This window comes from Sciurus vulgaris, assembly GCF_902686455.1.
Source record: "Sciurus vulgaris genome assembly, chromosome: 2".
NCBI lineage: Eukaryota > Metazoa > Chordata > Mammalia > Rodentia > Sciuridae > Sciurus > Sciurus vulgaris.
In genome coordinates this window covers 27,021,769-27,046,794 of record NC_136462.1, presented here as the reverse complement: position 1 = coordinate 27,046,794, position 25,026 = coordinate 27,021,769, and the positions used below count along the sequence as shown (strand labels likewise).

The following is a 25,026-nucleotide window of genomic DNA, read 5'->3' as shown; positions in this document are numbered from 1 at the left end:
GACGATCCTTCAGGTCTCGGCAGGTCTATACAGCAAAACAAACAATACAAATCCCCAATCAGTCTTCTCTATGAAGGGCTGCTTCCTTTTGTCACTATTACTTCAACTCAAGGCTCCAGGAGAGGCCAAGAGACTGCAGTGGGATAACAGTGGGGTCAAGTACCCACAGAACTTCATACTGTACTGAAGTCTACAGAGTCTATATAACTTGAACCAATTCTGAGTTCTCCAAATGCAACAAATTATAAAAGCACAGGGAAACTAGTTCAGAGGGCTGGGAAAATAGTGCACTGATCTCCAACTAACCTCTTGCCAGACTATTTGCTATCCTGTAAATCAAATCTGAAGGAAGTATCTTGGGATCCAGGACACAGAAAATTATAAGCCCCCCAATATTCACCGAGGATCAAATTCAGGGTTCTCAACTTCTTAGGACTCACATCAATGACGACATCATGGGCACTTGAACTTAGTAGCTAAGTTTAATTTTGTGTCCACATCTTCTACCAAATTGACATACTCCTGCAATATCTGTAGGAAGAGGACACTTCTGATTAATAATTCTCGTAAACCACAGAGTTCTACAGGTAGAAAATAAAATGACTGAAAGAAGTCATTATTATGAGTTCAATATTAAATGTCTACCATTTCCATTAATGACCATAGGAGTAGTTCTGTAGTGGGAAATGAGGTGCTACTAGACAGTACTTCTCTGCTGCCTCAGGAAAGAAGGGAGGAGCACATTTCTCTTTAGCCTAAGACAGATATGTATGCTGGCAAGGCAGAACACTAGAGAAGATCCAGTGCTCTGAACACTGCTTCTTTTTTAGGATGAATTTTTATAATTATACATAATGGAATACACTATGTCATATTTGTACATGTATATAACATAATTTGATTAATCTCATTCCCCAGTACCTTCCCTTCTTCCTGCCTACTGCTCTTCATATTCTTTTTCAACATCATTTTGAATCATTTGAAACAGTGTATCAGTTCTCCACATGGCTAAACACAGTAGATGCTGCTCAGAGATGACAGTCTAGAGTTACTTTTAAGGGGGAAGAGACTGTTCTTCCCTGACCTTATCTATTTAAAGGTCCATTGCAGCCACTGTACTGCCACTCAGGGAAAACCAGAACAGGCCAACTCTCTATTACAGAATGAAAAGAAGCTAAAAGTTGAGTCTCCCAGAGTATCCTGTACTCAAATCTCTTTAGAAGCCATTACCTGGACAGGGGCACTGTTCTTGTGCAAAATTTCCACAACTCGATGGAAGCCAATGGGTGCTCTCTTCTTGGTGTAACCCAGCCAGTTCTAAAAAAGGAAGATGGGAGGTAGCAGGAGGTAAGTCAGACAGTGAACACACTCTGAGCTAGTAGTCTCTCCATGTTTTATGGTCAAGCCAGAATAACATGGTGGGAAGCGTGGATAGATTGGTGTAAGAGGTAGAGAAATGGTGAGAGATTAATTTTTCTTGAAAAGTCAAGGGATTTTAGGGAGAAGAAAGTCAGAGATATAAGTTCTTAGATCTATAAACACTAATGCAAGAAAGAGATTGTGAAATACTACAAATGGAATGAGCAATTAATAATATTCATAGTATGTTTACTGTATAGAAAAATCCTGACTTCTACATTGTTACATGTATATATAATGTTCATTTGTAAACTCATGGAGGAAAGGTCAGGAAAGCTACTGATAAGACTTTTAATAGTGTTTGCCTTGATGAAGGGACTGAAATTACAAGCAGGTAGACAATGAAAGAGGAGCCACTTTAAAAAATTTTTTTGATGCTGGAAATGGGACCAGGGTCTCACGCTAAGGCATGCACTCTACTACTAAACTACAACCCCAGTCTTCTTACTCTTTATATACTTTCATGTAGTGTTTGATTTTGATTTAGGTATGTTTTACTTTGGTAGTTAAAAGTAACCAATTAATGGACAAGAAGGAAAATCAGAAAATTCTCAAATCCATAATGAAAAATCTGATATTTAAAATGTAAACCAATTTGTATGAAATCATAAAAGACACCAAATAGCCAAAACAATACTGAGAAAAAAAAAAAGTTGGAGGCATCACATGTCCTGATTGCAAACTATAGTATAAAATATAATAATCAAAACAATATGTGGCCAGGTATGGTGGTGCAAGCCTATAATCCAGTGGCTCGGGAGGCTGAGGCAGGAGGATTGCAAGTTCAAAGCCAGCCTCAGCAACAGTGAGGCACTAAACAATTCAGTGAGACCCTGTCTCTAAATAAAATACAAAATAGGGCTGGAGATGTGGCTCAGTGGTTAAGTGCCCCTGAGTTCAATTCCTGGTACCAAAAAAAAAAATTTAAAAAAAAAAAAAAAAAACATGCATCTGAAAAACACACAGACTAATGAAACAAAAAGAGAACCCAGAAATAAACCAAGCATACGTGGTCAACTAAATTAACAAGGGCAGCAAGAGGAAAATGATGCCGAGAAAACTGAATTTCCACAAGCAAAAAAATGAAAATCAGGACTCTTATCTTACGCCATATACAAAACAACTTAAAATGGATAAAAGACCTAAATATAAGACTTGGAACAAGAAAACTCTTAGAAGAAAACATAAGGGAAAAAGTCTTTGACATTGGCCTTGGCAAAGAATTTTCAGTTATCAGAACAAAAGCTCAGATTATAAAAGCAAAAATAAATAAAAGAGACTACATTAAACTAAAATTCTACAAAACAAAGCAAACAATCCAGACAAATAGATAAAGAACTGTGATGTATATGGGTGTATATACATGTATCAACAATGGAATAGTACTCAATCTTAAGGAGACTGTGCCATTTGTGACAGCCTGGTGAACCTAGAGAACTTTATGCTAAATGAAATAAGCCAGACACAGAGAGAAAAATACTGCATGATCTTACTTATATGTGCAATCTGGAAAAAAAAAAGTCAAATACATAGAAACAGATCAGTGATTTCAAGGGACAGGAGAAGGGTACAAAGTTATAATAATATAGGATAAATAATCTAGAAATCTAAGGCATAGTATGAGAACTAAAGTTAATAATATTATATTGTATACTAGAAATTTCCTAAGAGTGGATTTGAGGAACTATTCCACATACACACAAAATGGCAACTGTGAGATGGAGTGTTAATTGGCTTGACTGTAATTATTTCACTGTTTATCAAAACACCTTATGTCACTCCTTAATGTATATATTAGCTAAAAACTGAAATTATTCAAGAAATGACAACCAAAAGCAATACAAGTTCCTTAATTGTCTCTTAATAGCACATAAATACAAAAAGTCATAAATAATTAAATGCAGACTATTATGTGATTTAAATATGGAATATATATATTGTAAATCTATGTGATATTATTATTGAATTAATATAAAATTTCTGGAGGGAAATTATTGTGCTATGAAGGAGATAAGTGCTTAAGTATTTAAGGAGGAAGTATTATGAAGTCTGCAATTTACCTTCATATTGTTCAGAAAAAATTTATGTGTACAGAAGAAGAAAAAGCTAGCTAATATGGCAAAAAATGCTAATAATTTAGTGAAGTGAGTAAAGACCACATATAGTCTTTCAACTTTTCTTTAGGTTGAAATTTTAGAAAATAAAAGGTTGGAGGGGAAATGTTAAAAAGTAACTAGAGCAAGCATAGTTTTACACGCCTGTAATCCAGCAGCTCAGGAGGCTGAGGCAGGATGATTTTCAAGTTCAAAACCAGTCTCAGCAACTTTAAGAGGCCCTAGCAACTTAGCAAGATTCTGTCTCTAAATAAAAAATGAAAAGGGCTGGGGATGTGGCTCAGTGGTTAAGCACCCTTGGGTTCAACCCCCACTACCAAAAAAAAAAGTTACTAGGAACTTATAAAATGATATGATAACCTACCCTTCTCTCTCCCAAACCTCAGAAGTACAAAGCAATTCCAGGCACCCACCTTTTGTGGTGAAGAGGGCATCTACATCATGCCAGGCTCGAAGTTTGGCACGAGCAGCCAGGGCTGTCAGTACATACTGTTTTGTCTGGGATCTAAAAATCAAGAGAGCAGGAAAAATCAAGGGGAAGTTGAAATGCATCTATAGAGAAAAAAATATGCCCTGGTATTGATTCTGCCCCTTAAAATCAATAGATTTCTCAGGTCAACAAGAACCTCTCAACTTCCAAGTCCCAGTACTATTACACGCCATTCAGTTGACTTCCCACAAATTCATTCCTTGCTACCTTTAATCTTGAGTATCAAAGAACTTGGTGTACAGGGTACCAACAAACATCCACTCCATGTAGTTATTCTATACAACTTTTATAAAACACAGATCAATGTGTATCTACCTTAAACGTCTTCTTCAGGTTGATGGGACTGCTGAATGTCCCCTAGGATTAAATTGGAAAAGGAACTTTAATGAGACCACCCAAATCTCCCACTTTCTCTTCTTTTTTGATACAAGGCATTGAACCCAGGGGCACTTAATCACTGAGCCACATCCCCAGCCCTTTTTTATATTTTATTAGAGATAGGGTCTTTCTCAGTTGCTTAAGGCCTTCACTAAATTGCTGAGGCTGGGTCTAAACTCACAATCCTCTTGCTTCAGCCTCCTGAGTCACTGGAATTATAGGTCTGTACCACCATGCATGGTTCCCATTTTCTTTTATACTACAGACTTTCCACACCTCATTTTGTAGCCATTTAAACCCAGAAATTAATTTCTAAGAAAACTCCAGAGGGCTTAATGAAATTACCACAACCTAGTTTTATCAAGGAACTGGATTAAAAAGGAAGGTGCTCTTTCTAGTTTTTCTTCTAATCCAAATAAAGGGGAAGCTAGGCACAGTGATGCGCACCTGTAATCCCAGCAGCTCAGGAGGCTGAGGCAGGAAGATTGCAAGTTCAAGACCAGACTCAGGAACTTAGTGAGACCATGTCTCAAAATAAAAACAAAAAGGAGTGGGAATATATAGCACAGTGGTAAAGCATACATTGGTTAAATCCACAGTACCAAAACAAACAAACAAACAAACAAAGCAAAATCAAATAAGGGGTAAATGTCCACTTGTGATTATTAAATCCAAATCTCTTAAAAAAAATTTTTAAGAAGGATTAACAGCTACCTGACATGCTGCTACTCCTCTCTAAACCATGCCAATTCATTGGAAATTATGGAAATTTGAACAGAGACTGCTATGAGAGCCAGCTCCAGAGGTAGAACATGCTATGCTAGTATGCCAAACTGTTTATTTAAGATTTTTTCCCCCAGTTGTTATCACCCTTGTTAAGGGCCAGGAAAGCTTCCAGGTAGATTTCTAATAACCATATGCATCCACTATTAAAAGAATACATCAAAACACTGGACTTAGTTTGAACTATGTTCTTATACAATGGGAGTCTGTGGGTCTTTTTTCATGTTTTGCCTGTACCTCAGGCTCCGTGTAGTGATAGAAGCAGGAGTAGAAAAGTGTTGTCACTAGTGGCATGTTGAGGATGGATGCTTTGCGGGGGTGCTTTCGGAAGATCTCAGTCTGTCCTGCTGACTCTAGATGTCGATCATTTGCCTGTGATGGAGTGAACCAAGTGAAAAAAAGAACAATGTTGATGGACCAGAGGGAGGGGGAAACCTCTAATACTATACCAGTTGTTATTTCCCACCCTAGGAATGAAGCAGAAAAGAGAAAATAGAAGAAATTGCCTAGGATATCCCAAGGGGAGTTTAAAATCCATAAAACAACATGGATCTAAGCTGAAGGAAGAGACTGCTGAAGAGGTGATAGCATGGGAGATTTTGAATGAAGAGAAGGAAAAGAGTGCCTAAGAACAATAGAGGAAGGGGGCTATCATGTACTGGGAGGAAGTGAAAGGCTTTTAGAGACTGTAACAGGAAATAACGAATAAGGTCAGGGCATAAAAAGTCTCCTAATTGCTGAATGGCATTTAGCCTGGGCACTAAAGCAGAAACAGATGAGGAGTCTAACCTCAATAATGATTTGACGTTCCAGGAGTGTGTAATGGTCTTGTATGTGTGCAGAATCTTCTGCTGAAAATGGCAAACTGGTAGAGAGCCAGAAGGTTAGTACCTCTTTCTCTATGTAAAGAGGAACACACTCAACTCAACCAAATTATCACTGTGAGCACACAAGGCTCACCACGGTGCTTCACAAATCTGATCTCAAATCACCTTCAGAACACCTCTTTAAGGAAGAAAAGAGAGTAGATCTTTAGCTTACATTTTGTATTTAAGATTTTCCCAATTCAAGAGAAATTCTTAAAAGTCCCAAAACATAACCATTAGTGATTTTGCTGTGGAATGAATAAGAATCCTCACCTTTTGGAAGCTGGATGTTTGGGGCATGTGTCACAAAGCTAGTTAAGTGAACCTAGCCAACTGCCCATCATCCACATCCCTATAAACCTCTGTGACTCGGGTCACTGCTTAATTCCACTTAAAGGGCATTTAAATTTGTTACCCATTTTTTACTGCGAGTAATAACAATAAATTACATAGCACAGTGGTAGATTTGCAGACTGGCAAACATTACAAAGATCTACACAAATGTCAAAGGTCCCATCTTCAAAACCATGTTTTACATGAAGAAGTTGAGAGTCAGTGTCTTACCTGAAAGTCATGTGGTACATCAATGGGTAAGGCCAGGAATAGAAGCCAGATTTAAACTTTCAGTTCATAGATCTACCCTTTAGAAAGTGCCTGCCTTACTCCCGACTCACTCACTCCAGGAAGAATTCTGAAATTCAATTACCACTATCCCAGATAAGTGTGAGCCACAGTGAATTTTATAAAAGATAAAGGGAGACAGCAATAGGTTTGTTACATCACTACTCTGACTTTCTCTGTTTTCCAGAGGCCATTTGACACAGCTCAGTATTTGGTAAAATCAAAGATTCCACTGACATATGCAAATTTCTAAATGTAAAATCTGGAAATCATGTTACATGAGGAATGGCTGAAGCAACCATAAACACTGAACCTGCAGACATGAGGATTAATGGCAGACACTAAACCTGTCTTAAAAGATACAGGTAAATAATTTTTAGTTAACATATGGGAGCACTTTCCAACAATGAAGGTGTCCAAAAATAAAATGAACTACTTCTAAGAACAGAGCACTCAGCACAGGAGCAATATTGTTAAAAGGATCTATGTTCTAGATGAAAGCTTGTACATGGATTTGGGGCTTCAAGAACCCAGTAACACACACAAAAAAATGCACAAGGTCCATAAGTCCATAAAGAGTTATGACCTTTTATTACATAAGATCATCGAAAAAAAATTACAACCAAAAGGGAGTGAGAGGTGGGAACAAATCCAAGAATAAAAGACAGTATCTCAAATTAAATAAATTTAGTTTTAAGGGAAAACGTTCTATGTGTCTTTATTTTTCTCACTTTACTACAAATCAGTAAAACACTGTGGGGAACTAGTGTTGGGAGTCTCTAACATATTACCTTCGGTGCAGCCTGTGGGGTTCACTGTCAGCCTTTCCGGTCTTATCTATCTATCCATTCCATCCTCTTATTCTCTCTATTCCCTGTGTATAAAGGTATGTATACATTTCTCTCCCATACTTACCCAATGCAGGTCTTAAGGAATTCTTTTCGTTTCTCGGGGTCCTGAATGTTCAAATGCTCTCGATATTGAGATAGCTACAAAAAACAGAGAACAGCTAATTTTGTCTCCTTTGAGGGAGAGAGGTAGATGAATAAGTGGACTTTCCATGCTTAAAGCAAGAACAACAACAACAACAACAACAACAAACTCTTCCTTCTTAGAGATCTATTCTGGGTGCTAAAGGTTATGTGTGTGTTGGGAGAGGGGTGGGGCAAAAGTGATTCAAAGTCATTAGTAGGTTCATCTCTACCTGCACTGTCCAATATGGCAACCACTAGCCACATTTGATTTTAAAATTTAAATCAAGTAAGTTAAAAATTCAGGTCCTCAGTTGCCTTATCTGCTTTGCAAGCCCTCAACAGATATAGGCGCTAGCAGCTAACATATTGGACAGCACAAATATAGACTATTTCCATCATCACAGGAAATTTGTATCGGACAGTGCTAATCTACAATGAAGCACTAAGTAGACAGGGCACCTGGCTTTAGCTGAAGCTTGGCTCTAAACTTAGTAATTCAACCAACAATGGATATTTTCCTTCAGTCTTAGCTTTTGAAAGACCAAAAAGCTAAATGTTTGTTTCCAGAATCCTCAACCACCTATGTGATTAATCACTTAAGTGATCAACCACTTAAGTATGATTGTATAAATATCTAACAAAACTATCAGTAACACAAATAGAACATGGCGTTCTGATTCACTGCTCACAGCTAATTATTCATATTCAAATACTATAAGTTCTACATGTAATTCCAATAGAAAATCTCTCTATATACTTTCTGGTTTGAAATTCTAGACAGCACTCTGATTTAGGGCTGGGTAAATAGCTCAGTGACAGAATGCCTATTGAACATATACAATGCCAAGGGCACACTCCCCAGCAGCACAAAAAAAAAAAAAAAAAACAGACCCTGACATATGACTGTCTATTTGTTATTATGTGTTAAGTGATACAATAATTATTAGAATTGTGAAAGCTGAAATTTTATACATAATCATTAACTTTCCAAGAACTGAAAAATAAACAGAATGACATGAAAAATAAATTGATAAACAAAAACATACTGGTACAAAAATTAAGAAAATGGTTTGAGGAAGGATAGAACATCCTTTTAGAGCTAACAGAAGGTATACAAAAATGTAAATGACAATATAAGATAAAACAACAGAAATTACTTTATGTCATAATTTAATCTTTGTAAAATATTGGTACACAAGAATTCTTAATATTTGAGGAATATTTACATTAAGAACAGTAAATTTTTGTTAATCAATTCGATTTCTGCTTAAGTGTTTTCAAGAAAAATTCTACTTGGGAAATCTTTATATTCTAGGAAAATGAACTAAAAGTAGACTATCAGTTTGCCACTTCCAAAGTGTACAAAGTTGGAAAAATCTAAATTTACATACAACAATATACATGATAAATCATCTTTAGGGCTGGGGAGATAGCTCAGCTGGTAGAGTGCTTGGCTTGCAAGCACAAGGCCCTGAGTTCGATCCTCAGTACCGCAAAAAAAAAAAAAAAAAAAAAAAAAAATCATCTTCAATTCAACACAATGAGGATAAGTTTTAGATAAAAACTTTAGATAAAAACACATTAATTCTCATAATTAAACTTTAAAAAACAAACTTTTCAAGACTGTTACATAAAGAAAATTCCTTATAGTCTTTTGAGGCTTAGGGGGTTTTTTGGTACTGGGAATTGAACCCAGAGGTATTTTACCACTGAGCTAAATCCCTAACCCTTTTTTATTTTTATTTTGGGACAGGGTCCCGCTAAGTTGCTAAGGCTGGTTTTCAAACTTGTGATCCTCTGCCTCAGTCTCCTGAGTAGCTGGGATTATAGATGTGCACACAGCTCCTCATGGTTTTGAATCTATGGAGATTAAAAACAGAAACAAAAATCTCTTTAAATGATTACTACAGACTGCCAATAATTTTTAGTATTTTAAAATAAAGGATTTTTCAAATTTTCCAATGGCTTGAATTATAAATATAGGTTCCTCTTAGAAATATCAGAGAAACATTTTCCTGAATTCTGCTGTGTAAAGAAGGTTAAAGATGTTATTAAGTGTGCTAGAGGAATGTCACTGCCAACATCACAAGATGTGCAGTACAATGATAAAGGAAGAATTATGCTATCAACATTGCTTAGAAATTCTTATTCCTGCACTATAATATCAAACTTTAAAACATTGTTCACTAAAGTTTTAATAATGGGATTAAGTTTTTGGTAAAATTTCAGATTTTTTTGTATTTCAGTTCATTCTGTGATTATCAAAATCTGCCAAAAATCAGTTATCAGGCTTGGCTATTGAATGCTCAGCCAAGATGGATACTCACCTAACTTTCTTCTTCTTCTTTTTTTTGGGGGTGGGGATAACCAGAGATTGAACCCAGGTGTTCTTATTAACCACTGAGCCACAATACCCACTGCTTTTTTTATTTTGCCACAGGGTCTCTCTAAGTTACTTAGGGTCTTTCTAAGTTGCTGAGGCTGGCTTTGAACTTGTAATCCTTCTGCCTCAGACTTCCAAGCTGCTGAGATTACAGGTATGCACCAACATGCCTGGCCTATCGTTCTTCTTGACCTACATATGGCTTTTTATTGTTAGTTTCTAACATCTTCTATGATCTTAGAAGCCAAAACCCATCCTAATAAAAATAAATTATACTCCATGTATACATATTATGTCAAAATACACGCCACTGTCATGTTTATCTAAAAAGAACAAATAAGATTTAAAAAGACTTAATTTCAAGGGAAGAAAAAAAAAAAAAGAAGCCAAAACCCAAAAGTTTCTACAAACCAGGACTTGAAAACAACAAATTACAAATTGCTCAATCCAGCATTCATTCACTTAAAAGAGATATATTCATAAGCCCAACCAAAAGGCATGAAAAAGAAAGCAATACATCATTTGGTTTAAGCTTTCAGGTTTCCTCGATGCCTCACTTTTCTGGATATTACCAATACCAAAGGAAAGGAAATCAGTCTGGGATCTTGGAAGGTGGGTTTTGGCTTAAATGTCTGTTAGATAGGTCCCCAACTGAAATAAAGGCCACACTTACCGCAAGCTCTTCTGTTCTATCTAGGAACCTGGGAAGAAGCAGAAGGGAGCAGGGCATTTTTATCTATTGATGTGTGGCATAGAACCTCAAAAATTAGGGTGAATGCTCTATACATAAGATAAGCCCTTCTCTTAAACTCTCTACTTCCAGCAACCCCTTCGAAACACTTGATGGTTCGTTCACACATCAGTTTTCCTCTGTTCTTTCTAGCTTGTATAAAAAGTAAGGACAAGAACGGATTGCAGGGCAATAAGAGCTTAAACCAAACCCACTCTAGCCCAAAGTAACCTTAATTATTTTGAAATGTTAAATAAATCTGTTAAAACAATCTTGGAGATTGTTTAAAGAGATAGTCTTTATTGTTCTTACCATGAGAGTACAATATATTTGGTCTCCCCCAAAAGCTTAGGTAAGGCCTTAAAACACAAGGACTTTGGTCTTCTGACTTCTCCTGACTTTGAAGAGACAACCTCCATGCTTCAGCATGCAAGTGATACTTGATAAGGTTTTTTTTAAAAAGGAGGGAGAGTCAGAGAAATTAACCTACCTCTATGAACAAGTCTTCTTTTGCAAATTCCTGGCTAACCATCTGTAATCTTGACCCTATCCAGGTAACCTGCTTTTCCCACCTTAGTTTTCAAGGCAGCTCATTATTGTTCTGGAGTTACTGAGTAACCAGAATTACCTTGAGCCACAGAGCCTAAACAGGGTTTCCAACACTTCACTGATGTTGAAGAAAGGATAAAATATACATACATTTTAATCCAGGGGCAGGAAACAGTCCAAATGACTAGAAGGAAAACATGACAGAGACCACTCTTCCAGCATCTACTTCCAGCAGATACTGCCTACCTCCCACCTATCAGAATCCTACCTAGCTTCAGGGGCCCAACTCAAATCCTAATCACTGCCCAGAGACTGTGCTTGGGCATCCTGACTGAAAATCATGTTTTTTTCTCTATTACTGAATTTCTCATTAGCATCACTTAGAGCTGACTAATAAAAGACATAGTTAAGCCAAGTCTTTTGGGGAAAAAAAATGCTTAACAAATAGGCATTATGCTAAATGCTAAGTCCACAATACTAACTCTTTAAATCTTCATGATGACTCTGTGGTGTAGGTCTTATCATCTTCACTTTATAGGTGTGAAAATTGATGCATGAAGAAGTCTGGAAACTTGCTCAAGGTTGCTCTATAAGCTAAATGATAGAGCCTAAATTCATCCCAGGTACGTCTGACTCCAGAGCCTGGCCACTCTGCTGTACTGTCATTTACCCCAGGACTGGGGTGTATTAGTTAACACATCTTAACTGTTTCTAAAAAAAGGATAGTCTTCTATTTCTCAGTATGCCCTAAAGTACTTTGAAAAAGTACTTAGTAAACTTTGTAGAACAGAGAGTCATCAGTTCTTACCTGAAGAGGTCTAAAAGTAGCTTTTGATCCCCTATTTCCTTAAGGAAGTGAATGAAATGTCTCAGGGCAACCTGTCGAACCTCCAGCTCTCGGAAGAGTATCTCTGACAAAAAGGAAGAAGTAGATGAAAAAAAGAGTAAAGCCTATTACTCAAGTGTGAAATTGGCCTCCCAACTCACACATTCCAAAGATTATCTCCCCAGAATCTAGCAAAAGCTAAGAATGGCTCACTCCTAAGTTACAACCCATCATCAAAGCCTCTATGGTCCAGAGCAGCTCAGAGCCATTGAGTCAGGTTTTCAGTTTTTTTTTTTTTTTTGCTGTGCTGGCGATCGAACTCAGGGACTTGTGCTTACAACGCAAGCACTCTACTGACTGAGCTATCTCCCCAGCCCCAGTTTTTCAGTTCTTATCAACCCACAGAGTAGGCATTCAGCATGGATTCTTATTTCCTCAAACACAGTCATCTGTAGTCTGTCCAATAAATAGAGGGGGTTTTGTCTAATGTAGTAATCACCCTAAAGGACACCCTCAGAGATGTGATGTGTGTTCTAAGTCCCAGCCACTCAAGCTATCTCTAAAACAGACTTGATACTGGTGAATTCTGGTGTGAAAGCCATGTGCCATTCTCAGCTCAAAGGGAGCAACACATCTTGCTGAGTAAAGATTTCCATCAAATCATGCTCACCTTTGCTCAGTGTCCTCTTCAAGAAGATCAGGACCTAGAGGAAAAGAGAACAAAGAATGTGCAACCTTTCAAACACAAAACCCTTTCCTCATCACCTGATGTGAAAAAAGTTAGCAACTCAGGAATCTCCATAGGCATAGACAACAGACCTCTCCATGGGAATCGAAGGAAAGGTAATAGATATCTGGGACTGAACTGTGTCTTGGGAGACCCCATGTGGTGCCCACACCAGCTGAGAGACACCTCCCTGTTCTCACATCTCTCCTCTTTGAGATCATCTTATACGTGTGTATGTGTGTGTGTGTGTGTGTGTACATATATATATATATAATATAGAGTAGTCAACTTTCTGGTTTGGGGTTACAATAAAGACTCATTCACTCATTCCACACACAATGAGTGTTCCACTATCTGAGTCTTAGAGCACAGACTGTTGAGAATCCTACATCTCAAGGGAAAGTCCAGGATCTTTATTTGGCATTTAAACCCAAAACGTTGAAGTCTATTTTGATAAGATTTTCAGAAACTAATGGAAACAACAATTAAACTAATGACAACAACAAAATCTCACAACTCACTGCAGTAATGACGTTTCCATCATGCATGCTTACTGCCTCTTCTAGGAGCTGTAGCTTGTCCTGTAAGGAGCGGAATCTTTCTAGTGAGCAGACCTGGTCAAATAAGAACACAATTAGTACGTAAGGAAAACCAAAACAAAACAGTGTCCTATATTTCTTTGTCATTTGAATAGTAAGAAATGGTCAGTAATGAAAGCAATGCCCCCAAGGAAAGCCTCTATATTTATGCTATTGTCCCCCAGTACTCTGTGGGATAGTAGGCTCCCACATCCTGTCTAGTTCAGCACTATGCCCTACAAGGTGCTAATGTTCTGAAGTCTTGACAAAAATCAATAGATCACCTGCTCTGTTTTAATAACATGTAATTTACATAAAATAAAATTTACCCTACTCAAATATATAGTTCACTGATTTCTGAAAAGGATATACAATCATGTAACCACTACCACAACAAAGGCAGAACATTTCTATCACCCCCAAAAGGTCCCCGTCCACCTGAACATTAATGCCCTCCTTCCATCCCTATTCCCTGGTGACCACTCTCCTGTTTTCAGTTACTGTGAGTTTGCCTTTCCTAGAATGTCACAAAAATAAAATCATATATTTTCTCTTCTGTAACTGGCTTCTTTCACTCAATACCATGTTTCTGAGATGCAACTGTGTATCTTGGTGAGTATCACTAATTCCTTCCTGTTTAGCCAACTTGTTTTCACTGTGAATACACTACAACTTCTTTATCCATTTATCTGCCAATGGATACTGGGTGGTTTCCACTTTGGGGGCTTTTATGAATAAAGCTATCATGAACGTTTATGTACAAGTCTTTGTATGGATGTACATTTTAATTTATCTTGAACTGTAAATATCTAGGAGTGAAATTACTGGATTATGTAACTATATGTTTATAAGAAACCACCAACCAGGCACAGTGGTGCATGCCTGTAATCACAGCAGCTCAGGAGGCTAAGGCAAAAGGATAGCAATTTCAAAGTCAATTTCAGCAAAAGTAAGATGTTAAGCAACTCAGTGAAACACTGTCTCTAAATAAAATACAAAAAAAGGCTGGGGGTGTGGTTCAGGAGTTAAGCGCCCCTGAGTTCAATCCCTGGCACCAAAAAGAAAGGAAAAAAGAAAGAAAGAAAGAAATCACCACACTGGGTGTGGTGGCACATGCTTGTAATCCCACTGGCTTGGGAGGCTGAGGCAGGAGGATCACAAATTCAAGGCCAGCCTCAGCAATTTAGCAAGTCTTTAAGCAACTTAGCCAGACCCTGTCTCAAAATAAATAAATAAAAAGAGCTGAGGATGTGGCTCAGTAATAAAGAGCCTCTAAGTTTAATCTCTAGTTAATAAAAAAAGCAGAGAAAGAGAAATCACCCAATATTTTCCATAGTAACTTTGCAATTTTATATTCCCACAGCCATATATGAGTCTAGTTCCTCTACATCTTCTCAACACTTGATAAGATCAGTCTTTCTAAATTTAGCCATTCTACTAGGGATTTAGTAGTATTTCATGGTTTTAAATCACATTTTTTTTTTGATAACTATAGTGGTGACCATCTTTCAAGTTCTACTGGTCATTCATATTATTTTTTTAAAAAATTTGTTCTAATTAGTTATACATGACAGTAGAATGCATTTTGTTGACACATTGTACACAAATGGAGCATGACTTCTCATTCCTCTGGCTGTACATGGTCCTGTAATCATGTATATAGGCTGATATCCGTCTCATTCCACAACCCTTCCTTCCTACCCCAACTCATGTTATCTTTTGTGATGTGTCTGGCCAAATCTTGTGCCAATTTTTCGTCAAACTATCTTATCATATAGGCTAGATAAAAATACTTTATGTGAATTTTACAAATATTTATTCCTAGCAATGGTTAAGTCTTTTCATGTTTTTAAAAGAGTTTTCAAAAAACAAGTTTATAATCTTGAAGAAGTTTCATTTACCATTTTTTTTTTTTCTTTTATGGCTTGGGTCTTTTGTGTTGTTGGGAATAAATCTTTGCCTAATTCAAGATCTTAAAAATTTCAGATTTAGCACTGATACTATGAGTCATTTGATACATTAATTATTACAATGCTAATTCTTCCATAATTAATCTACATATAGAATGCAATTCAAATCAAACTCCCAACAGCTCTTTTATAGACACTGACAAGCTGATATGAAAATCTGTAAGAAAACATAAATAGCCAAAACAAATCTGGAAGCAAAGAATAAAGTTGAAGGTTGAAAGTTTCAAAAGAATTAAAGTGGGGCTGGGGTTGTGGCTCAGTGGTAGAGCACTTGCCTAGCCTGTGTGAGGCACTGGGTTCCATTCTCAGCACCACATATAAATAAATGAATAAAATAAAGGTCCATCAACTTCTTAAAAAAAATTTAAAAATTAAAAAAATACCAAGAATCCTTAAAAAAAAAGAGTTAAAGTTACCCAATTTCAACATTTATTACAAAGTTACAATAATTAAGCCCATGATATGTGTGCAAGAATAGACTAATCAATGAACTAGAATAAAGAGTCCAGAAATAAACATACACATATATGATCAACTGATTTTCAAAAAAGGCACCAAGGTCAGGCTCGGTGGCTCTTGCCAGTAATCCCAGCAGCTCGGGAGGCTGAGGCAGGAGGGTTGAGAGTTCAAAGCCAGACTCAGCAAAAATGAGGCAATAAGCAACTCAGTGAGATCGTGTCTCTAAATAAAATACAAAATAGGGCTGGGGATGTGGCTCCGTGGTTGAGTACCTCTGAGTTCAATTCCTAGTACCCCAAAAGAAAGTTAATTCACTGAGGATTATTTTTCCAACAAATAGTGCTGGAAAAAAATGGGGATCTATATGAGAAAAAAAAAAAATGAACCTCAACCCTTATTTCATACCATGTATAAAAATTAACAGAATGAATCACAGAACTAAACAAAAAAATTACTCTCACTCTCAATGTATTTTTCCCTCTCATCCACCTTTATTTACTCCCTACTCTGTCAAAGATTTTACAACTAACTTTCAACCTTACTGGAATTATTTTCCTCCTCAAAACCACTTCATTTAGCAAATGGAAACTGAAAAGAGAAGTCAAGATATCCTTCCTGTGGGAACAAACTATCCAGTTTACCAAAGAATTCCACCAGAAGTCTCTCCAGTGGCCTTACCTTGCCCTTTCGGAGGCGACGTACTGTATCACTGGGGCTCCACTCATTACTGTAATCCTGGAATATTAGCAACACATGAAATCCAGGAAGTTAAGGGATCAGAATTATCAGTTTACCAGCTCCTCTCCTCAAACTCTGTCTTTGTCCCTAAGTGGGAAAATAGTTTATGGGAGGGAACCAATGAGACAAATAAAGAGCTGGGATGGTCCTATTTAGAGTTTCTGAAGTAACTAGAGCAGGGACCATACAGGCAGGAAAAGATGGATCAAAGAGGGATGAACAACAAGCACAGTAACCCTGTGCCTACTGGTTCACGATTTTAACCCCTAGATGCAATTAGAGTCAAGTTTTGAGATCCAAATAACTAACACTTTTGGCCAGAGAAAGAGATGGAGAAGTTTGAGACATGTTTCTTTTTTGAACTTAGAATACAATTTCTTCCATATGAATCAATTTGCTATCTTACACATTTCATGAGAATATGAGTTTCACCAAGCTTCTAGATGCAGTGAGGTCACTGAGTTTCAAAGTACAGCCTTCAAATCGGGCGCCGTAGTGCACTCCTATAATCCCAGTGGCTCAGGAGGCTGAAGCAGGAGGATCAAGAGTTCAATGCCAGCCTCAGCAATGTAGTAAGGCACTAAGCAACTCAGTGAGACCCTGTCTCTAAATAAAATACAAAACAGGGCTGGGGATGTGGCTCTGTGGTCGAGTGCCCCTGAGTTCAATCCCCAGTATAAAAAAAAAAAAAAAAAAAAAAAAAAAAGTAGGGCTGGGGAGATAGCTCAGTTGGTAGAGGGCTTGCCTTGCAAGCACAAGGCCCTGGGTTCAATCCCCAGCACCGCAAAAAAAAAAAAAAAAAAAAGTAGTCTTAAAAAGTCAGCATAGCTAGGCATGCACACCTGTAACCCCAATAGTTTAGGATGCTGAGGCAGGAGAATTGAGAGTTCAAAGCCAGTCTCAGCAACTCAGCAAGGTCCTAAGCAATTCAGCAAGACTCTGTCTCTTAATATAATACAAAAAATATGGATGAGGTTCAATGGTTAAGTGACCCTGGGTTCAAACCCCAGCACCAAAAAAAAAAAAAAAAAAAAGGAAAAAGGTCAGCATAATAGGTAAAGAAAGTATGCTAGGACTGAGCTGGAAAAACAGATTTTGAGTCCAAGTTCCACCTTTCCCCAGCTGTGAGACTCCAGGAAAGCCCCAATTTTCTTATTTATAATAGGGGGTTAAGAAGTTGGGGGGGTGGTAAAATACAGTCTTGTGCTGTAGAATGACATAAACAATGATGGACTGCATAGGCAATGGTGGTCCCATAAAACTCTAACGGAACTGAAGTTCCTACAGCCTAGTACTTACACTATACCTTTTCCACGTTTAGATACGTATAGAGGGCTGAGGGGACAGCTCAGTGTTAGAGTGCTTGGGTTCAATCCCCAGCACTGAGGAAAAAAAGAAAATAAAGAATAAGATACATTCAGATACACAAATACTTAACCACTGTGCTACAACTGCCTACAGTATTCAGTACAATAACATGTTTTACAACTTTAAACCCTAGTCACAATAGACTATAACATATAGCCTAGGTGTATAATAGGCTATAACATCAAGGTTTGTGTAAGAACACCTTACAATGTTTGTACGATGATGACATCTCCTAACAATACATTTCTCAGAATATGTACTGTCGTTAAACAACATATGACTAATATCTGCTCAGAAAGCTGGGGAAGTTAAGCAAGGTAAAATAGGTCAAGGTATTTTACACTGTGTAAAGTCACATCAATATTAAGATATAACTCACCCTATACTCCCCCTTGGGCCTCCCCAGCTCTGGAGCATAGCTTTTGGCAGGTGTGTCTGACAGAGCTGAAAAAGAATAGGCAGCTGATTCAGAAAAGAACCATAAGTCCTGTTTCTTGTCATTCCTTTCCTCTGCTGTTTCCTTATCATGCACATATTTTCAAACTTGTAGCCTCCCAAGGTATCTTTGTAGCTAAAAGTAGATCTCAGTTCTTCTCCAAGATAACATCCCTAGAAGCCACCTCTTGACCGTGAAGCTTGAGTGACTTCTGTTTCCTTACTTAGCATCAGAAATTTCTCTAAAAACGGTGGTAAATTCAGCAAAAGTTCAGCTGGTAATCTAATTACCACCTGTCCCTAGGACCCTGCCAGACTGGATGCCAGATCAGCAACATTTCCCATAGCAATCAAGAGAAACCCCTTACCATCAGAAAGAGACTGGAAACTTCCAGGTCTAGTTCTACCTAAGGGTAAAGAACACAAAAAAGAAGAGGTCAACAGAGTTCAAGTCAAAGCTTTCTAGACTTGCTTAAGGATATAGTGTGTACAGAATCTTATTACACAATATAGGAATGCAAGGCTTAAAAAGCTTTTGCTTGACTTCAGAAACTCAAGTTGCTATTTCAAGAAAAAATGAAGGAGAAAAAATGTTTTAACTTTGGGAAAACATACATAACAATAAAATTTACTATCTAACCATTTTAAAGAATGTAATTCAGTAGCATTAAGTACATTCATATTTAGTTTTATCACTAAAACTTTTTCATAATCCCAAACTGAGACTCTGGCCAGGCACAGTGGCACACACCTGCAACCCCAGCAGCTTGGGAGGAAGATCGTGAATTCAAAGCCAGCTTCAGCAAAAGCAAGATACTAAGCAACTCAGTAAGATTCTGTCTCTAAGTAAAATACAAAATAGGGCTGGGGATGTGGCTCAGTGGTCAAGTGCCCCTGAGTTCAATCCCTGGTACCCATTCCCCCAAAAAAACAAAAACAAACAAAATAACAGACTGTGTCCTTAATCAGTAACTCTCCATTTTTCTCAGCCCCAGTCCTTGGTAACCACCTCTTACTTCTTGTCTCTATGAATCTTCCTATTCTAGGGATTTCATATAAATGAAGTCATATAGTATTTGTCCTTTTGTGTCTTTCTCATTTTTTTAGCATAATGTCTTTAAGGGCCATCCACATTTTAGCATGTATCAGAATTTCATGTCTTTTAAGGTTAAATATTCCACTGAATTACAGATACCATATTGTGTTTACATATTCTTTCCTTATGGACACAGGAACATTTTTATCTTTGACTATTGTGAATAATGCTACAAACATTAGTGTACAAATATCTGTTCAAATCTCTGCTTTCAATTCTTTCTGGTATATACCTAGAAGTGAAACTGCTGAATCACATGGTTATGCTATGTTTAATTTTTTTGAAGAACTGCCATACTATCTTCCACACTGGCTACACAACAGTACTGCACAAGGGACAAGGAGAAATTTTGATATGGGCTAATTTCTTCAATATCTGTCATAGGATTAATGTCAATTTGTTCATCAAGTTATATTGGACTATATTATAGTCCAATACCTGTGAATTTATTTCTCCCACTTCTAATACTCAGCTGCCAGATCCAAAAATTCATTTTCCTTCAATAATTTTTTTCTTCTAGAGTAAATGAAAACTATAGCCTTAGTATTCTTCTGAAGGAAAAAAACAAACAAACAAAAAAAACTTCCCTATCCCATTAATCATCACTCTACCTCTAAAGAAGCTGCTTAGGGAGTAGGTAGAAGTAGGTTTGGGTAGTTGTGCATAGGAGAAGCTGTTTCGGCTCTTTAGCTGTTCACGTCCCTCATGGGTTGATCCACTATTACCTGCAGTCTCTTTGATAGACCATGAGATACCTGCAAGACAGTAAGAACTAAGCCAGTAAGTCACATCCAAAATAAATGCTTGACATCTCTTATGGTCTGGATCTGGAATATCCCCCAAAGACCCATGTACTGAAGTTTGTTCCCTAAAGGAACAGTGTTCAGAGGTGGGTCCTTTGGGAAGGTGACTGAATCACGGGGTCCAAATGCATCACTGGATTAATCCATTGATTGATTTATAATTTAATGACATTATTGGAAGGTTAGGGAAACGGTAGGAGGTAGGGTCTAGTTGAGGGAAGTAGGTCACTGGGGGCATGCCCTAGAAGGGTATATCTTGTCCTGAGCTCCTTTGTCGCTCCCTCTGCTTCCTGGTTACAATGAGCTGAGCAGCTCTGCTCTGCCATGTCCTTTGCCTTGATGTTCTGCCTCCCACAGGCCCAGAAACAATGAAGGCAGCTGACCGTGGACCAAAATCTCTAAAATCATAAGCCAAAATAAAATTTTCTGCCTCTACGTTGATTTTCTCAGGTATTTTCTCCCAGTGACAAAAAACTGATTGACATTATTTGATATTCAACAAACTCTAAAAGCTTCTCATTAGAGGCTCTTGGCCAATATAGGCAGGAGGAAAAGACAGAATCAAAAAGACTAATCAACAAAAAAATGGGCAAAGCACATGAATAATGGGTCACAGAAAGGAAATTCAAATGACTTTTTTTAATACCTTTTTTAAAATTATTTATTCATTTTATGTGGTGCTGAGAATCGAACCTAGTGCCTCACACATACTAGGCAAGCGCTCTACCAGTGAGACACAACCCCTCCTCTCAAACGACTTTTAAATTATGAAAAAAATGCTCACTTCCTTTTTTTTTTTTTTGGTACTGGAGATTGAATCTAGAAGTTTCTACCACTGAGCCACATCCCCAGCCCTTTTTTTTTTTTTTTTTTTTTAATTTTGAGAGATAGGGTTTCACTAAGTTGCTGAGGCTGGCCTTGAAGGTGCAATCCTCTTATCTCAGTCTCCCATGTCACTGGGATTACAGGCATGTGCAACCATGTCCAGCTTCCACTTCATTCTTAATAAAAGTATTATAAATTAAAAGCACAATGTGATATCACTGGTCTCTTATAAGATGGGTAAAATGAAAAAGTTTTATCATGCCCTGTGGTAGCAAGGCTGTGGGGAAACCAGGAACACTCCCACATTGCTGGTGGGAGTACAAGTTAGTACAATCCTCACGGAAGCCAATTTGGTATTATGTATCCAATAATGATGCAGACATCCTATGCCAGTAATTCTACTTTTAAGAACTGATCTTTTGTTTAATCACTATGGTAAGAATTCAAGATTATTAATAGAAATGAATAATAAAAGGTTAGAAACAATTTAAAGTTCATTGACAGTGGACTGGTTAAATAAATTATGGTAATCCATTCGACATGCTACTACTTAAAAAATTAAGAGAATAAAAAAGCTCTTCACATACTGATATGGAAAAAATCTTCAATCTATTATCATATAAAAAGAGTAAGGTTGGGCTGGTGAGTATAGTTTAGTGGTAGAGCACTTGCCTAGCATACACAAGGCCCTGAGTTTGATCCTCAGCACTGCAAAAACAAAAAACAAAAAGAGCAAGATATAAAAAAAAATGCTACTGCTTAGGTAAGTAGAGGGGTAAAAATAAATACTCTTATAAGCATTTCCAAATATAAAAATAATCTTTAAATAGTTACACAACAAGGAAGCAACACTGTTTTTTGCGAGGGCAGGGACAGAGAATGAAGATTTCTAACAGTGTGGAAAGGAAACTGTTAAGGTATACCATTCATATTTTTTTTACTTTTTTGGTAGTCAGGTACAGTGGCACACTCCTGTAATCTCACCTACTTGGGAGGGAAACACAAGAGAATCCCAAGTTTGAGGCAAGCCAGGGCAACTTAGCAAGACCCTATTTCAAAATAAAAAGGGTCATGGTAAAGCATGGGTTCAATCCCCAGTACTGAAAGAAAAAAAATAATAATGTTACAGTATCCCTATTTATTTATTTATTATTTATTATTTATGAGTGCTGGGGAATGAACCTGGGGCACTAACTCACTGAATCACATCCCAATCCCTTTTTATGTTATTTTTTAAAATTTTGAGATAGGGTCTTGCTAAGCCACTTAGGATCTCACTAAGTTGCTAAGGCTTGCTTTGAACCTGTGATCCTCCTGCCTCAGCCTCCCAAGTGGCTGGGATTACAGGTGTGTGCCACTGCCACCCAGCTATCCCTTACTTTTAAAAAAAAAAACCCAAAGTTTTAGTTAAAAATAGTTCTTAAAAATCAGATGGATAGGCTGGGGTCATGGTTCAGTGGTAGAGCACTTGCCTAGTGTGTGTGAGGCACTGGGTTTGATTCTCAACACTACATACAAATAAATAAAAATAAATTTCAATCAACAACTAAAAAAAAATATTTAAAAAAAATCAGATGGACTCTACCCAGGTGTTAAGTAGTATTATACAATAGCCAAGCATTAAGACTTGGTGGCTAAGGAAGTTGGTTCTACCAACTAGTTATAAGTATTTAAGTTAATGGGTGCCAACTGTGACTGTATATTAGAATCGCCTACAATATTTATTAAAAATTGTGACCCTGGAGTTGGAGATGTAGCTCAATAATACAGCATTAGACCCTGAGTTCATTCCCTAGCACACACACAAAAAACAGTGATATTCCTTTTCCCTCCAAAAACCTACAGAATCAGAACTTCTGGGGAAAAGCCTAGGAGTCTGTCATTTTAACAAGAACCACAGTAAGTCTGAAATAGCTAGCAAAGTATTAGCCATAGGACGGCAAACCTAGATAGCCATGTGGAAACTACTGCTATATTTCCCCAAGTATCTTTTCCTGGGGCTAAACTTTCAGAGTATGCTAGACTGATAACAGTCTAACCTCATTCCCTTTAGTGACTAGCACTAAGGAGAAAAACAAGTGGAGCCTTCACTAATGATAAGAACTCAGAATGTCAATATTCTCCAAGGGCCTCTTCTACTTACTTCCCACAGGTTCCCCACTCCAGCTGACTCGCTCCAGGTCATCATCATCATCATCATCCACGAAATCTCGAAGGCTGTTCACTGCCCGCTTCGATTCCTTTAACTACAGAGGGACATTAGACAAGATACTCAGACAATCATCACTTCCCACTCCTCTCTTTGATAACCAAGAAGTCTGAATAAGTGCAACTTAAAGATGGCCAACAATTTCACCCTCTGCAATCTAAAGCCTAGCATACCAGATATTGGCCAAGAAAATAAATTATGCTCTAGCCAACTGTAGTCCAGAGGGAGAAGAGTTAGGAGGAATCAAAGTTACTTTTGAGTTCTAATCATATTCTTGACAACTTTCAGTGTAAACCTGAGTGAATTTATTTTATTTATTTCTCCAAAATTCAGTTGGTTTCTCCATATGTAAAAAAGACACAATAAAATGAATCTTCCAACACAGGACATCTTTCAAGAATAAAGTAATCAGGTGTGTGGTGCACACCTGTGATCCTAGCTCCTCAGGAAGCTGTGGCAGAAGGATCACTTGAGCATATGAGTATTGAGACCAGCCTGAGCAACATGGAGAGATCCCATCTCAAAAAAAATTATGTTATATCACATTAATAAAAGACCTGGAGTTCTTGGTGGGGGGGACAACCCTGAAAGGAATGAATCATCTCAAGGTAAAGTAAGTCAGGTATGTGGTGCATACCTGTCATCCCAGTGGCCCAAGAGCATTTCAAATTTGAGGCCATACTCAACAATTTAGTGAGATAATGTCTCAAAATAAAACTTAAAAAGGGCTGGGGATGCATCTCAGTGTTAGAGTGCCCCTGGGTTCAATCCCAGGGGCACAGAAAAGAAGAAAAAAAGAAAAGAAAGGCAGAGAGTAAGTTTTATAATCTTTCTTTCTTGAGAGGCTTTCTCCAGGAAGGCTGCTATAGTTTGAATCTTCAATGTCCCCCAAAGGCCTCTGTGTTAAGACTTGGTCCCCAGAGTGGTGTTACTGAGAGGTGGAAGAACCTTTAAGAGGTGGAATTTAGTGGTTGAATCATTGAAAAGATGGGATTTAGTGGGAGGTCCTTGGACCACTGGGGGCATGCTGTCAAAAGAAATGATTGGACATTAACCCTGCCTATTCCTCTACTCACCCCCTAGCCATGAAGTGAGTGGTTTTGCTCCACCATGTGTTTGGGTCATACCCAAAGCAATGGAGCCAACAAATCATGCTCTTGAACCTTCAAACCTGAGAGCCAAACAAACCTTTTTCTTTATAAGTTGATTATTTAAGGTACTTTGTGGTAGCAAGAGAAAGCTGAGAAACACATAGGTCTTTCTGAAAATCTGACCCAAAACATTTCTGAACTGAATGGATACATGGTCAAAAGGTGGGTTACCCAGGATGTAAGGGGAAGGAATTTTAGAGTATCACAGAGGTGATTGCGACCTTTGGCAATTGTTTGTGGAAACCTACCTGTGAGAGTTCATCATCTTCATCATCAAAGGTGAAAGCCTTGAACTTGGAGCTGTTCCAATATTCCTCCTCATCACCTTTTGTCCGATTCATCTGGAGCAAGAAGACAGTTATATGTACTCTGAGTCCTTCCCAGAAAAGCTCCAAAAGTTTTCCTTCCAAAAGTTCCAAAAGTTTCTTCACTATTAACTGTTCAAAGAAACCAGGAATACAGAAAAGAATCTAGTAAAGCAAATACTGAACCTACCATATAAAATCAGATCTTTGGATTTCCAACTGATCATAT

The 25,026-nt window shown here is 37.7% G+C and overlaps 1 protein-coding gene across 1 annotated transcript in view; it reads right to left on the bottom strand.

Annotated features, from left to right (window-relative positions):
• Nucleotides 1–25,026, bottom strand: part of VIPAS39 (VPS33B interacting protein, apical-basolateral polarity regulator, spe-39 homolog) — a 49,353-nt gene that overhangs the window by 21,406 nt on the left and 2,921 nt on the right. Inside the window, 3 exon segments of the mRNA XM_079130194.1 lie at nucleotides 20,116–20,259; nucleotides 23,276–23,378; nucleotides 24,741–24,833. Of these exon segments, the coding sequence (XP_078986320.1) occupies nucleotides 20,116–20,259; nucleotides 23,276–23,378; nucleotides 24,741–24,833 (340 nt within the window).